At 41.4% G+C, this 12,939-nt stretch overlaps 1 protein-coding gene across 2 annotated transcripts in view; it reads left to right on the forward strand.

Annotated features, from left to right (window-relative positions):
• The window catches only part of LOC103137524 (insulin receptor substrate 1-B), a 53,783-nt gene extending 41,440 nt beyond the window's left edge, over positions 1–12,343 (forward strand). Inside the window, exons 4-5 of one of the 2 annotated variants that reach the window (XR_001661997.1) lie at positions 1,695–2,357; positions 7,523–12,343. Coding sequence is in view for 1 of the 2 variants with exons in the window: in XM_007551296.2 (XP_007551358.1) it covers positions 7,523–7,530 (8 nt within the window). In the remaining variant the exon portion in view is untranslated. The remainder of the gene's footprint in view (positions 1–1,694; positions 2,358–7,522) is intronic. The other variant, XM_007551296.2, reaches the window with a different exon arrangement.
• Positions 12,344–12,939: the final 596 nt, after the last annotated feature.

Genomic DNA, 12,939 nt, shown 5'->3' on the forward strand with positions numbered 1-12,939 from the left:
TGGCTTCATTACTGTGTTGCTCTTTCAGCAAATGGCCATTTTTTGAGTCTGTATACACCAGTTAGCTGCTAATCGATTTCTAAATAAATTGACGATTACTTCAATAATCATATAATCACTATTCATCACGATTAATCGATGAACTCCAGAGGTATGTGTTTTCTCCACGCTGCTGTTTGTGCCAGGAGCTTACAGGCCGTTTGTCCAGCTGGTTGAAAGTCAGCTTGTTAAAGAAAGACTCACTTCTACAACAACACTCAAATGTGGAGGCAGTCATGGGAACACTGGACCCGGTTTACATGCAAATACGCCTCTTTTGCTCCCCCAGCCCCTCCGACTCGGCTGCTCTGTCTATCCCTCTTCCTGACCCCACACATTCCTGCTCCTCTGTGTGCCGTAACACACCCCTCGGGCTTTCCCGCTGTCATATTTGCAGCTCGATGGCAACTATCTAAAGCCGCTGGTGCTTTCAGTTTTCACCCGATACATCGGCCTAATAAAAGGTAGAGCTAGAAATTGCAATGACCTCACCCCTCACCCCTCACAACGCCGCCTCCTTCAGCTCCAGCTATTCCTACTGATCCACCTACTGGGCCATATTACATGCAAATGTACGTTGCACATTCGCGTGTTCCTGGTTTGAAAGCTGGCTGCACAGCTGCAGTAGGTGCTGCGGGCCTGATTGACACCGGCAGAGTTAAAGACGGGACAGAGTGGGTGTGGAAGCGTAGTCAGAGCACATACCAGTCGCCTTTCAACACCCAGCAATCTGGTTTCCACTGCAGCTGGCACGCAGCGATGTATAGAGATGCGCCGTGGACTGTAATGTGACAGGATGTCGAACATGTGCTGCGTTCATCGGCTTCCGCTTCGAGTGTCAAACTGTTGCTAAAAGCCGGCAGGTTTTGCAAATCGCTGCTCCTGCAGGCGGACACCTGCTCTTTCTGCGGAGGTGTGCGGCCGGCCCCGGTGGCGACTGATGCCGCTTTTGTCCTTTCCAAACGAGCCGTTCCTGTTGGTTCGGCAAACAATCGGAGGCCCATTGTCGTCCTGTTGGTTCTGTTTAGCTGAGCACTGGGTTTTCATTACCTGCTAAAACGCAGAACAGGCAAATAAATGACTTGTAATTGTTCTGCTGCCGCTCGCCAGGAGACTCTTGTAAAAGAGTTTTTAAATCTGGTTAAATAAAAAATAAATGTTGATGTCTGCGTCCCATTATCTATTTTCTTCTTTTCCTTCATTCTTTTTTGTGTCCTTTCTTCCTCTCTTGTGTCCTTTTCTTGTTTTTTGTGTTCTCACTTCTTTTCCTTTGTGTTTTCCATCTCTTCCATTCTTCCCATCCTCGTGTCCTTCCTTTCTCCCTTCTTCTCTTAGTTCGTCATTTTTCCTTCCCTCTGTCCTTCCATCGTTGCGTCCTAACACCCTTGTTTCTGTCCTTCTTGTATCCCACTTCCCTTTCTTGTTACCTTCCTTCCTATCCTTCCTTCTTCCCTTTTCTTGTGCCCTGCTTCCCTTCCTAATTGAGAGCCTCAGTAGGTTTCCAGAATTTGATCCTTTCATACTTTAGCTTAGACAAAAACACGAGTTATTTTGTATTGCCTTGCCTCAAGCAGACACTTAATGTGGGAAAATTAAACAGTTTGAGTTGAGTCGTGACACGAGGAAGAGGATGATGAGTTTTTTATCTGCTGCAGGGATTAGAGAGACTGATCCACCTCTGGCAGTGACTCCAAGCATTGTGAAACCATCAGCTGATGCAGCTGACGCCCTCCTCGAAGAAGCAATTCTCAAACCCCTGTAACTCGGCGAGACTTTCGGGCGGAGTGTCGTTTCATCGTCATCCTCAGCTGGACTCAGATTCGCGACCGAGCAGCGACTACGGTGAAGTCAGACGCCGCGGTCAGAGGGCAACAAAACACGTCCCCCTGACCGACAGACTTCCCGGCGTCTCTGGAAGAAATGAAATGAGGCGACACCGGAGCCGTCCCGCGGGTTGCCAGTTCTCTTCCTGCAGCTGTCTTCGTGCTGGATCCCGGCTCAGGTTGCGCCTCTAATCCACTCACAGGAGAGACGAGTTAATGAAGTGAAGCATGAGGATCTGTGCCTCTTGGACTTTTTTCCACGCTGTGTCACGTTTCAACCGCAAATTGTTTTTTGTTTTGTTTAGTTTTGTTTATTGGGATCCAACATGACGGACTTTAGCTAGACCATTCTATCGTGTGATGAACTTCCAACTCCGTCCTCCTTCACATCAACTCTGACCAGCTTCTCTGTACCTGCCGAAGGTCCAGCATGATGATGATACCACCATATTTCACCATGGGGATGCTACTTTTCACTCTCCTTGAATGCATGACGTTAGGGAAACATAATTACGAGACGCATATAATATATTGCGAGATATAATTGCTGAACACAGCAGACCGTCACTGTTTATGGGAATTTAGAAACAATAACTCAGATCTCCTCTAAAAGTGTTTTATGACTGCAGCACACTTTAATAGTTCAAACACCAAATACAGGAAACCTTCATCTTAGCTCTACTGCTAAAGCTAACATCAATAGTCTTCCTCATTTCTGTTCTTCGGGTTACAGCCAATCAGGGTCATGGAAAATAAAATGCAGCTCCCGGATTGGCCGGTCATCGCGCCTTGTTATGTCAGCTTCCAAAGCTGCTTTTCTGTAAAAACATATTTTTGTTATGCTTTTCAGGAAGTCAGGAAGTGAAAGACTTCACAGGAAAATCCACAAATACTGACCTGCAAATCGGGGAAGTCGCCGTATTGTGGCGATATCGATGACGATTCACCCTTCATTGTTTTCTTACCTGACCCCGTTGAAGAAAAGCATCACACTGTCACCCTCATGGGAATGGTGTTTTTTTTTTTATTATTATTTTTATAAATATTTATTTTACATCAGGGTACTGGACACGTGGTACGGTACGTAGTTTTGGTTTCACCAGACCGGAGCGGCTACGTCAGAAAGTTGACACTATCCCAGACGTGGTTTGTGGTTTAAAATGACGTCGTGCTTTGTGTTGGTCTATCGCGTAAAATCCCAATAAATTGTACTGAAGCTGTGGTTGTAATGTGAAAAAACAACCTGAGAAAGTTTAGGCGGTATTAATGCGCTTGGAAAGCTTTGTAATGTCAGCTCCGGATGGTTTCAGAAGCGAAGTTGCTCACTTGGAAAACTTGCTGATTGGAGAGATTTTGTTTCATCCCTGATCCTGTGATGATTCTGAAATCCTTCGCTGTGGATCACAGGTCATGGACGGCTTACCCCTGGACTTTGAGGGAGTCTGTGTTTTTCACAAACAGGTCTCAGATTGCAGGTTGGAACCACACAATTTTCCGCCTGAATGGGGAAGCACAAATTATCTCGGAGGTGAATTGCATCGTTTTCCACGCGAGGTTAGTAGAACTCGCCTCCGTTCCCTCGTAGCTCGCAGCAGTTCCCCTCATTGCCGGTGCTTACCTCCGTTTCCAATGATGGAGTGCGGTACCTCCGGTCTGCTCCTGTTTCTTTTCAGGCGAAATATAATTTTAGATGACTGCAGTGGCCAGCGGACACAGTGACTCATTTCATGTTGCCCCGCGTCATGTGGGGAGCTGCAGCGGCAGGAAAATGACAGACTGACACGCTAGATTTACGACCAGAGAACTGGGTGGCTTTCAATTTTTAAAGCAGCCGTTCATCAGGATGTCTCTCTCTCTCTCTCTCTCTCTCTCTCTGTCTCACACATACAGACTTCCCTGATTATACACACACGCACACACACACGCACTCACACAGTCACCAGCGGAGCCAGAGAGCAGTAAAAGTGGCGAGACGAGGACTGCGGAGGCAGATAGTCTTGTCAAACATCTTGATTTAAACAGTCTGGCTGCAGGAATAAGAGGAAGAGAAGCACGCGGCCATTGTGATATTGATTTGCCCACAGATGGTGAAACGATTCGAGGAAATGAAGGAGATCGATGTGCCAGGGGAGAAAATAAGAAGCCGATATCTGATTAGTGGGGCTGAGGGAGGAAATGTTTAATTGTAGCATGCGAGGCAGTCAGCAGCTTTTATTTTTTCATCCATTTGTATAAAGTCTTTATTGGGGAAAGGTCAATATTACGCTGCGACGTGAACAATAAACTTCCCTCTTACAGATTTCTTCAATTTTTCTTGTCACACTTGAAAGTTTCGAAAAAAATATATATATCAAAGATAACCTGAGTCAATACAGCAAACAGTTTTCAACCTATTTTACTAAAAGTTGGAAAAATATCTGGAATGAACCACTTTTTTTAATTGCCTAATGAAAAAAACCCTGCAGAATCAAGAAATAATTGAAACAGAATCTGTCTGACAGCATGAAGCATGGCAAAAGACCTCAAAAAGCAGCACTTCATATCAAGATCCAGAGATATTCAAGAAGGAAAGGCTTAAAAAAACTGCTGGGACTCTGTTGAGATCTGTTATCCACACATGGAGAAAACATGGCATAGTTGTGATTCTTCCCAGGATTGGCCAAAATTACTCCAACATACACATTCAGAAGATCACAAAAGAAAAAAAAAACATCTGAAGCAAAAATGCCATCTATGGGAGAGTGCACCATGTTCTAGAGTGTGCCATCTGGAACATATTTCCAGATGGCATCTTGACGATCCCCAAGATTTTTGTGGAAAATATCTGGTGGACTAAAAAAACAAAAGTGTAACTTGTTGCAGCCGGTGTAAACCTATCACCACCACGTTTGCCGATCATCAAACATGGTGGCGGTAGTGTGATGGTCTGGGACTGATTTAAAAAAAAACCCAAAAGGCTCCAAAAAAAGGTTTTTTTAGGGTGGCCTAGTCAAAGTTTGCTCATAAATCTGATTGAGGTGCTTTGGTATAACCTTAAACAGGTCATTAGTGTTTGAAAACCATCTTCTGACTAAAACACTTCATAAAAAAAGAGTGAACCAAAATGCCTCCGCAGTGATGTAATTATCACAAACACTTGATGACGGCTGTTGGAGCCAAGGTCGACACAGGCAGTGTTTAGGTTCAAGGCAATCACTTTTTTTTCTTCTTTCTTTTCTTTTTTTTTTTTTTGCACAATTGAACTTGGAGAGCTTTTACTCGGGTTGCTTTCATCTGACTTTAAAATCTCCGCAAACCCATTTATGCTACCTAAAAAGCAACAACTCCATAAGCGGGAAAATACTTTTTCGAGGCCTGTAGCGTCTCCTTCTTCATGACTTTATGTCGCCTCTTTCTTTGGGGTCTTCCAGACTCATGGCTTGTTGTTGTTTCTGCTGGAGAGAGGGAGGCGATGTGCTGCGCTTCACTCCGCCGGGGACCGGCAGGCCGGCTGGTGGCCACCGCCTGTGCCAAGGGTAGGAGGGGGGGGCTAAATATAGCGCACTGCAAGAAACTTGGGAGAGAAGGAGGGGTATAAATATAGAGTATCCTGGTGCAATTAGAGAGTTGAGCGCTGCTGGGAAATTTTAGGGAACTCTCTGTGAGCTGGGTCTCTTCAGTAACTTTATGATGTTGTTTAGATTGGCCAAAACAGACGGAGTTCCTCCACCGTGAGTCACTGCGTTTTGCAGAAAGCAGCCCGGTTTAGCCGTTTTTATATTGCTTTTTAATCCCGTTTGCAATGCAAACTGCACAAGCAGCCACTCATTTACTCCAAAGTGGGACATTTTAAAACCGTAGATGCTCACAGCAGCAATTACACTCAAAGACACGTCAATTTGAGCATCAACGTGATCTTTAGGAGCTTGTCGCTCTTTTGTAAAAACCTGTCAGACGGTACGATAACAGTTATAAGGCATTTTGTAAGGAAAACAATGACGACATCAAATTAGGGAGCGGATCTGTCAGACGTGACAAAGACGGGACTCGTACAGTCAGAATCTCATTTGGGATCCAGAAGGGAGGAGAGCCTTGAGCGAAAATACTGCAAGTAATGAAAAACATTTGAGCAAAAATGTAAACAATTGTACGTCCAAAACTCCTCGAAGGCAATTGTTGCCATTACTGCTGCTGTGATAATCACACGATGCATGTTGGGAGGATGAGGCACTACTGCTTGTTTCACAGACGGACATGTAAACGCTTACAGTGTTTTTGTTTTTCATGTGTCTGCTTCAGATCAACCTTTAGTTATTAGCAGGTTATGTGCTAAACAGATTGACCAAAGAGGCTTTTTCTGTCTATTCTGTGTTGAGTAAAAGTCTGATTAGGGGTTAGGGACACATGCTTCGAAGCATGAATGGGGATAAACTTTTAATTTCTCTCTTTTCTTGCAACTCATATTTGTTTGTTTTAGTCTATATTAATTGTGTCATCATTCCCATTTTGGCCAAATATTCTTAAACAGACTAGCTTGAAACAGAGGATCAGACCTCAAGGCAACGTGTTCGTAACTTTCATTAAGTGAAAAAAAAGCTTTGGGATTTTAAGTAGGAAAAAAATCCATTCAAAGTACACATGTGCCATTCCTGCTTAAGTTATTTGTAATTTCTCATGCCACGCTATGCAGTCGCTTTGTCTTCAATAATGAAGATTCCCTCCCCTCGACATGCTGGATGCTTAAAGTGACTGAAATGCCAGGGAGGTTGATAATAACTTGACTATTTACGAGCTCTCGTATGTTGCGTACATAGCATTAAACTTTCAGCCCAGCATGGTTGAGAAAAACAGTCAGTGCTCAATTTAAATTTTACACCATTCATCGTCATTCATGTGCAATTGGACGTTTTGCAAATTGTGCCTCATTTCTTCTTGGTTTGACTCGTATGAAATGCATTTTTAGATTCTCTCCATTTCACTGCGCTTCATGGAAGCCTTGAATGCATTTTCAAGTTCCAACATTGCTGTTTTCAGACCAAAAGTACAAGTTGCAAGCCTGCTGGCACATACAGAGTATTATTTGCAAAAATATTTTAGCGCTTTGAAGATCTGGCCAGGACATCCTCAGATGGCTTATTGTGTGCGAGACTGACAGATGGCTTCCTGACACCATGTGATTGTTTTTTTAGCCTCTGAACCGGGACTTTAATCCCATCAATGCTTCTGGGGATGAGTGTTTAAACTTTCGATTCTTGCTGCGGATGACATTTTTTTTTGCGCATACCTGTGTGTGTGCTTCTATGTCTTCTATGCACCGCAGTCACGCAATCACACGGCCTGAGAAACGCAGCATCCGATCCGAATGTCTGTTCCCTGCTGGCCTAAAGTCAAAAGCTCAGATTTGTGTGACCGCCTGTAGCAGTAGGTGTCCTCGATGTCTTTGTATCTTGCTGTCCCCCTTTGTCTCTCTCCCTGTCTGAATCCCTTCTTTTTCTGCCTGTTTGACCGGCCTGTAAACTTCAGTCTTTCTTTCTGGATCACTGAGTTCCAGAACCCGTAAGCGGACACTTGTATCAAACGTCACCCATCCTAATAAACCTGATAAATTGTATCTTCTGAATGTCCGTTTTATTGTTTGTTCCACATCTTACCCGATTGTGTTTCTTTTTCTTCCTCTGCAGAGTGCTGATGTCAGCGATTCATCCTCGGAGAGACAATCTGGTATCACTCAAAGCGCTTCGATGCTCCACCTCTCCCTCCTGTGACAGCCAATCAGATGGACAGAGCTGCTGGATTGGACGCAACCCTGAAGCACTTTGACATAAACTGATGGAAAATTTCTTTTTTTTTTTTTTTTTCCTCTTTGCTTTCATCCGGTTGGTTGAGCAAACCTACAGGGATGTGTGCCAAATGATATTCTTAAAGAGTAATTCGCTGCTCTCATTTCATGAAGTGAAAGCCAATCAGAGGACGGTACAGAATGGAGAATAAAGTGGTTTTTTTTTTTTGTGTGTGTGTGTGTGTGTTTTTTTTGTTTTGTTTTGAACCTCTAATGACAAAAGAGTACAAATTTGGCTGAGTGGTATGTTTAAAAAAAAAAGAAAGAAAATATGTAAAGTCACATAGCTGCTCAAAAAGTGCCTCATTTTCATATCGTAGCCATTCTAAAAGCTAAAGCTTTTGGTTTTATTGTTTCATTCTTGACTTGATGTAATTACAGCTGATGGTGCTGATAGAGATCAGTAGCTTTTTTTTTCTTTTTTTTTTTTTACCACCGATGCGTTCATGTCATATAGGATCAATGCAAGAGATTGGAAATATTTAAAGTTTCTCTAATCAGAAACAGTCATGTTTTTAGCAAATATGCCATCTAAAATTCCAGAGAGCATTACATCTGCTCTGGTTTTAGTACAGTAGGATCTTTGCTATGCCCTTTCCCTTAAAAAAAAGAAAAAAAAATGTATAAACTTTTTAAGTTGATAGTGAGTTGAAAAAACTAATTAATGTGATCTGCACATTTCCTAATTTTATTGAAATTAAATTTCCAAAGTAACTAAATGTTATTTATCTTTAAGTACATATCACCAGTGATATCTCATTAGTAATGCTTAAAAAAAACTCAGGGCTGTATTTTCATTTAATATATATTGTTTTTTACTGAGGTGCTAGTTATTTTAATTAAAGTTTTTGGGTACTTCTACCACTGCCATTGTTGACGTTTATTGGAAGAAAGGATGTAAAGAAAGAAAATAAGATATTCATCAAATGAACCCCTTTAATGCAGAAAATCATTGGTTCCCAATATCGGCACGTTTCCAACCTTTCTTTTATGTAACTGATGTGAAAATCAGCATTTGTAATTCCAAAGATTAACTTGTTTATAAGCGGTGAAAAAAGGAGAACTATCTGTTTCGCAAAGATTTTTGTAAAAAGTATATTTTCGTAATTAATTGTATGCCATAAACTTTTTAATTGGGCATTTCTAAGTAAAATTTTAGCATATATGCTTAGGATGGAAATCAGAGCTATCGCTTAAGAGAATGTAAGACAATTCAACAATCTATTCCTTTATTTAAATTACATTAACCACCTTTAATTAACAAACTCAGGTCTTTATTTTGTTAGATTTCTTTTTTTCTTCTGCTGAGATAATTGGTTTTAATAAAGAAAAACAATTCTGGAATGCGGCGCTAATGCACGTCAAATGACGATTTGTATTTTCTATTTGTTTTTTAAGTGATCAGTCAACACCAATGTTTGGCACTCTTGGCTTGCCATACTTTATTACAGGTTGGACCAGCACTGAAGTTCACCAAGGTGACACAAATAACTGATATTTAGCCATTCGATCTGAAGTTATAATGCCCGAAAAGGAGGAGTGACCGGACCTTGTTAGGATGAGTTCAGACTTGTATTTTTAACACATGCCGATGTGTGTTGCCCATTTGTCTGTGGGCGTCTAAAACTAAACTTTTATAAGCTTCTTAGTTTTATAGCAACTTTGTCAGAATTTCTAAACAAACTATTACTTCGTTTAGCTGTGTCTGCATGAGAAGTTCTCAACAAAATAAAAGTTGCTACAACAATAACTCCAATATGACATGAACGCAAATATGTGTAAACGGTACTAGCAACGTGCTAGCCTTCTATCCGACTGTGAGAAATATTAGCAAAGCTGCCATTAGCTCTCTGCTAATCCATGTGTTGCATTTTGATGCTTATACTTTTTTCCTCCTGACTTCTTCTCTCTCTTTTTTAAACCGTTTACTTTCATATTTGCTGTTCGGTGAGCCATAAATAAAAGTGTTCAAATCCACAAGCTTGAAAGAAAATGGCAATTGTAGCAGGGAATAGTGCAGCTTGCTCGCTAGCTTAAAGCCAGCTGGCTCAGATTAGCATATTAGCCTGGACATAAATTCACTGTACTGCTGATCACAGCCGGGGTTAGACCCCCTGATATAGAGCGACGCAATCCCATTAGTGCTATTAGCTTTAGACAGTCGCTTAATCCCGTTCGTCTCAGGATGCTAAATAACAAACAGTACACAGAGCCGAGGACAGTGTCCCTATCAATAGCCATGATTATGCTAGCGTTGTATGGTCAGCAAATATTGATTTTAGCATTTGTAAATGGGATAGTAATAATTTTTGCATAAATCTGACAGCCAATTTGTTCTCAGTTGTTAATGTTAATTAGGATGTTTCATTTGTCTTTTCAAACTGATCAAAGTGAAAGTGCTTTAGCCTCTAAATCCTGCTTAACGACTCCTTTTTCTCCCTTTCCTTTCCTCTTTGCTTGCCTCTTTACTTTAATCTTCGCTATGCATAAGCGCTGAAGTGCCTGTCCTATTTCCTAATCTGTCCTTCTCTTTCTCTCTGCCCCATTTTAGCACATAGCGCTAATACATTTGTCATAGCAGAATATAACATGTCTATTTTTGTGTCCATTTCTCGGCTGTACAGTTGAAGAGTAACTTGCTTCAGTTTGTTCTGTGTAAAATTCGTCTGTCAGCGGTCGTGGTCGGGATCCAAGGACTTGATCATCACGTTGTCAGCTGTGCCAAAACACAACAGCAGCAAAACTGTGCTGCTCCTGTCTCCGACACCACCTCAAGAATCAACCTTCAGTTCTCAATTTGGGACACTTTGCTTTGTTTTATGATTGAAATGTACATTTTGATTGTTTTTGCATTCTCTCGCTGTTTGGCGGGAGGCTACTCTCGCATATCTCTGCCCACAGTTGGCTCATGAGGCTCTCTCTGAGATAAAGGTCACTGTGGGAGACTTGTGTACGCTTTAACCTTGAATTTGCCTGTGACTTTGACTGGAGGCTTATTAAAAAAAGGGGGGGAAAAAATGCATGGAGAGAAAGGAAAGGCCACCGTGGAGATGTACAACTTAAGTCAGAATACATATGTCTGTTTAGCATAAAGAAATATACACTGCCTTTCTTAATAATTCATACCTATTGAAGTTTTTCATATTTTTTGCTGTTATAATCTCAAACTTGAGTGTGTTTTACTGGGGTTTTTATGTAGCACACCATCACAAAATAGTGCATAACTGTGAACTGAAAGACAACATAATTTTCAGGATTTCTTACAAATGAAATTGAGAGAAGTGCAGCATAGGGTTTTTTCTCAGCATGGTAGGGAAACACTTTGAAGCTCTACATCTTTTGAAGTATGGATCTGCCAGCTTTGTAGGACAGACGGAAAACATCTGTGAACATCACTTTTCAAGTGTTTTTATTGGATTTCGGTCTGGACCACTTTGATACGTAGACATGCTTTGATTTAAACCGTCTCGATTGTTGCTCTGGCAACAGTATTTATGGTTTTCCTGCTTGAAGGGGAATCTCCGTCTCAAAGGTTTTTCTACATCCAGTAGATTTCTCCGCATTTTGCTCCATCACAATTAAATCAACACAGATCAGATTCACTGCCCCTGCTGAAGAAAAGCATTCCCACAGTATGATGCTGCCACCACCATGTTCCACAGAAGTCTGCTCAGGAATTGCAGTGTTAGTTTTCCATCACACACTGAGGTTAAATTGCACACGCTGCATTTCCTTACTAATTGAGGACTTATAAAGGCAAATGGCTGCACTGTATTTAATTTAGGGACATTGAGGGATGAATGTGTGTGTAAATGCACATTACATTAGTTATTTGGGCGCTACTTTATGGTAGTCTATCACGCTGAATCCCAAGTAAAACGCATTTTAGTTTGTGATTGTAACATGAAATGTATGAAAAACAAACTGAATGGGTTTGAATACTTTTTCAAGTCACCGTATCTCATGTGTTTGCCTGCCTGTAAGTCCACAAACTTTCTCAGACCAGTCACACGACTTTTCAGACTCTATAGCGCAACAATGCGGCTTTATTATGAGCTGAATGGGATCTGTGGGTGGAATTGCTCCGAATAATTCAGGAAAAAAAAAAACAGTTTGATCTCGACGGCAGATCCGACCCATCATTCCAGCAAAAATCTACGGGCAAACAAATGAGTCGAAACTGTAATGTACTTTGGAGATGTTCTCATGTGGTAATGCCGTCGTTTTCAGCCAAATGCTTCAGTGTACATTCAGCCTGGAGAAAAAGTCAGCAGACTTTCTCTCCAACCGGACGATTAGGCTTAGCAACGCTGTCCTTCAGAGAGCCGTTCATGGCCTGAGCTGTTCAAACTTGGTCAAACTCCCTGCATTTCCTTGCCGCTGATCTTGGCAGAGTGTTCAACGGCCGCCAGGTTCGTGGTGGAGCTCTGGCGGAGGAAGGGGTGTAGGTGGGCAGTTTAAGTGGCTGTATGATCTCACTCATTGCATTAGCGTTTTTTTTTTTTTTTTTTCTTAGAAATTCTGATGTGCAGAAAAAAATGGTGCTGCTGCTTGGACTGAATTGTTTTATCTGCTCCTGCTGCGCCCCCTGAGGGATGGTACTGAATGGAAATATTGTAAAATTTAGTGTTGATGTAGAGCGTTCTACTTCTGTTGCTTGACGAAAAAAAAAAAACTGACCTAAAAGATAAAAAAACTCATTCAACAAAAGTTGTGGTTATTTATTTTCCTCTTCAAAATGTGGCTTGCAGTTGCCTATTGTGCAGAATATTGCACCTTTTCAGTTCTAATTAGGGATGCGAGTCATTGATTGAGTTAATCTGAAGTTGATTGAGCTTATCAATCAACCAGTGATTAATTGACAGGCGGCCATTTTCTTAACCTGAGTTTTCTCTTGAATATAGTTAAACAGAACATTGTGGTTTTGTTACGCTATTGAATTTAGACATATTAATAAACCCTAACAAAACAGGAACTAATTAAGTTGCTGAATAGAAAAATAAAGAGAATAAAGTATTACTTGGTTTTGGTGAAACACTTAATTCCACATGAACAGAGAAATGTTCACACTGGACTGTATGTGGAAATGTTAAAACGTCACATCATAAAGGGATTTAACTCACAGCAGTCCTCAAAATCAACCATGCTTATTGGCATCATGATTTTTCCAACATATTACAGTTTTCCTCTGTCGTTCTGTGTTTCTAACATTATCCTCACTCTCTTTGCAAATCAGTATGTTTTGAGTGAAGTTGCTGC

Source organism: Poecilia formosa, unplaced genomic scaffold, assembly GCF_000485575.1.
Source record: "Poecilia formosa unplaced genomic scaffold, Poecilia_formosa-5.1.2 Scaffold41, whole genome shotgun sequence".
Taxonomy (NCBI): Eukaryota; Metazoa; Chordata; class Actinopteri; order Cyprinodontiformes; family Poeciliidae; genus Poecilia; species Poecilia formosa.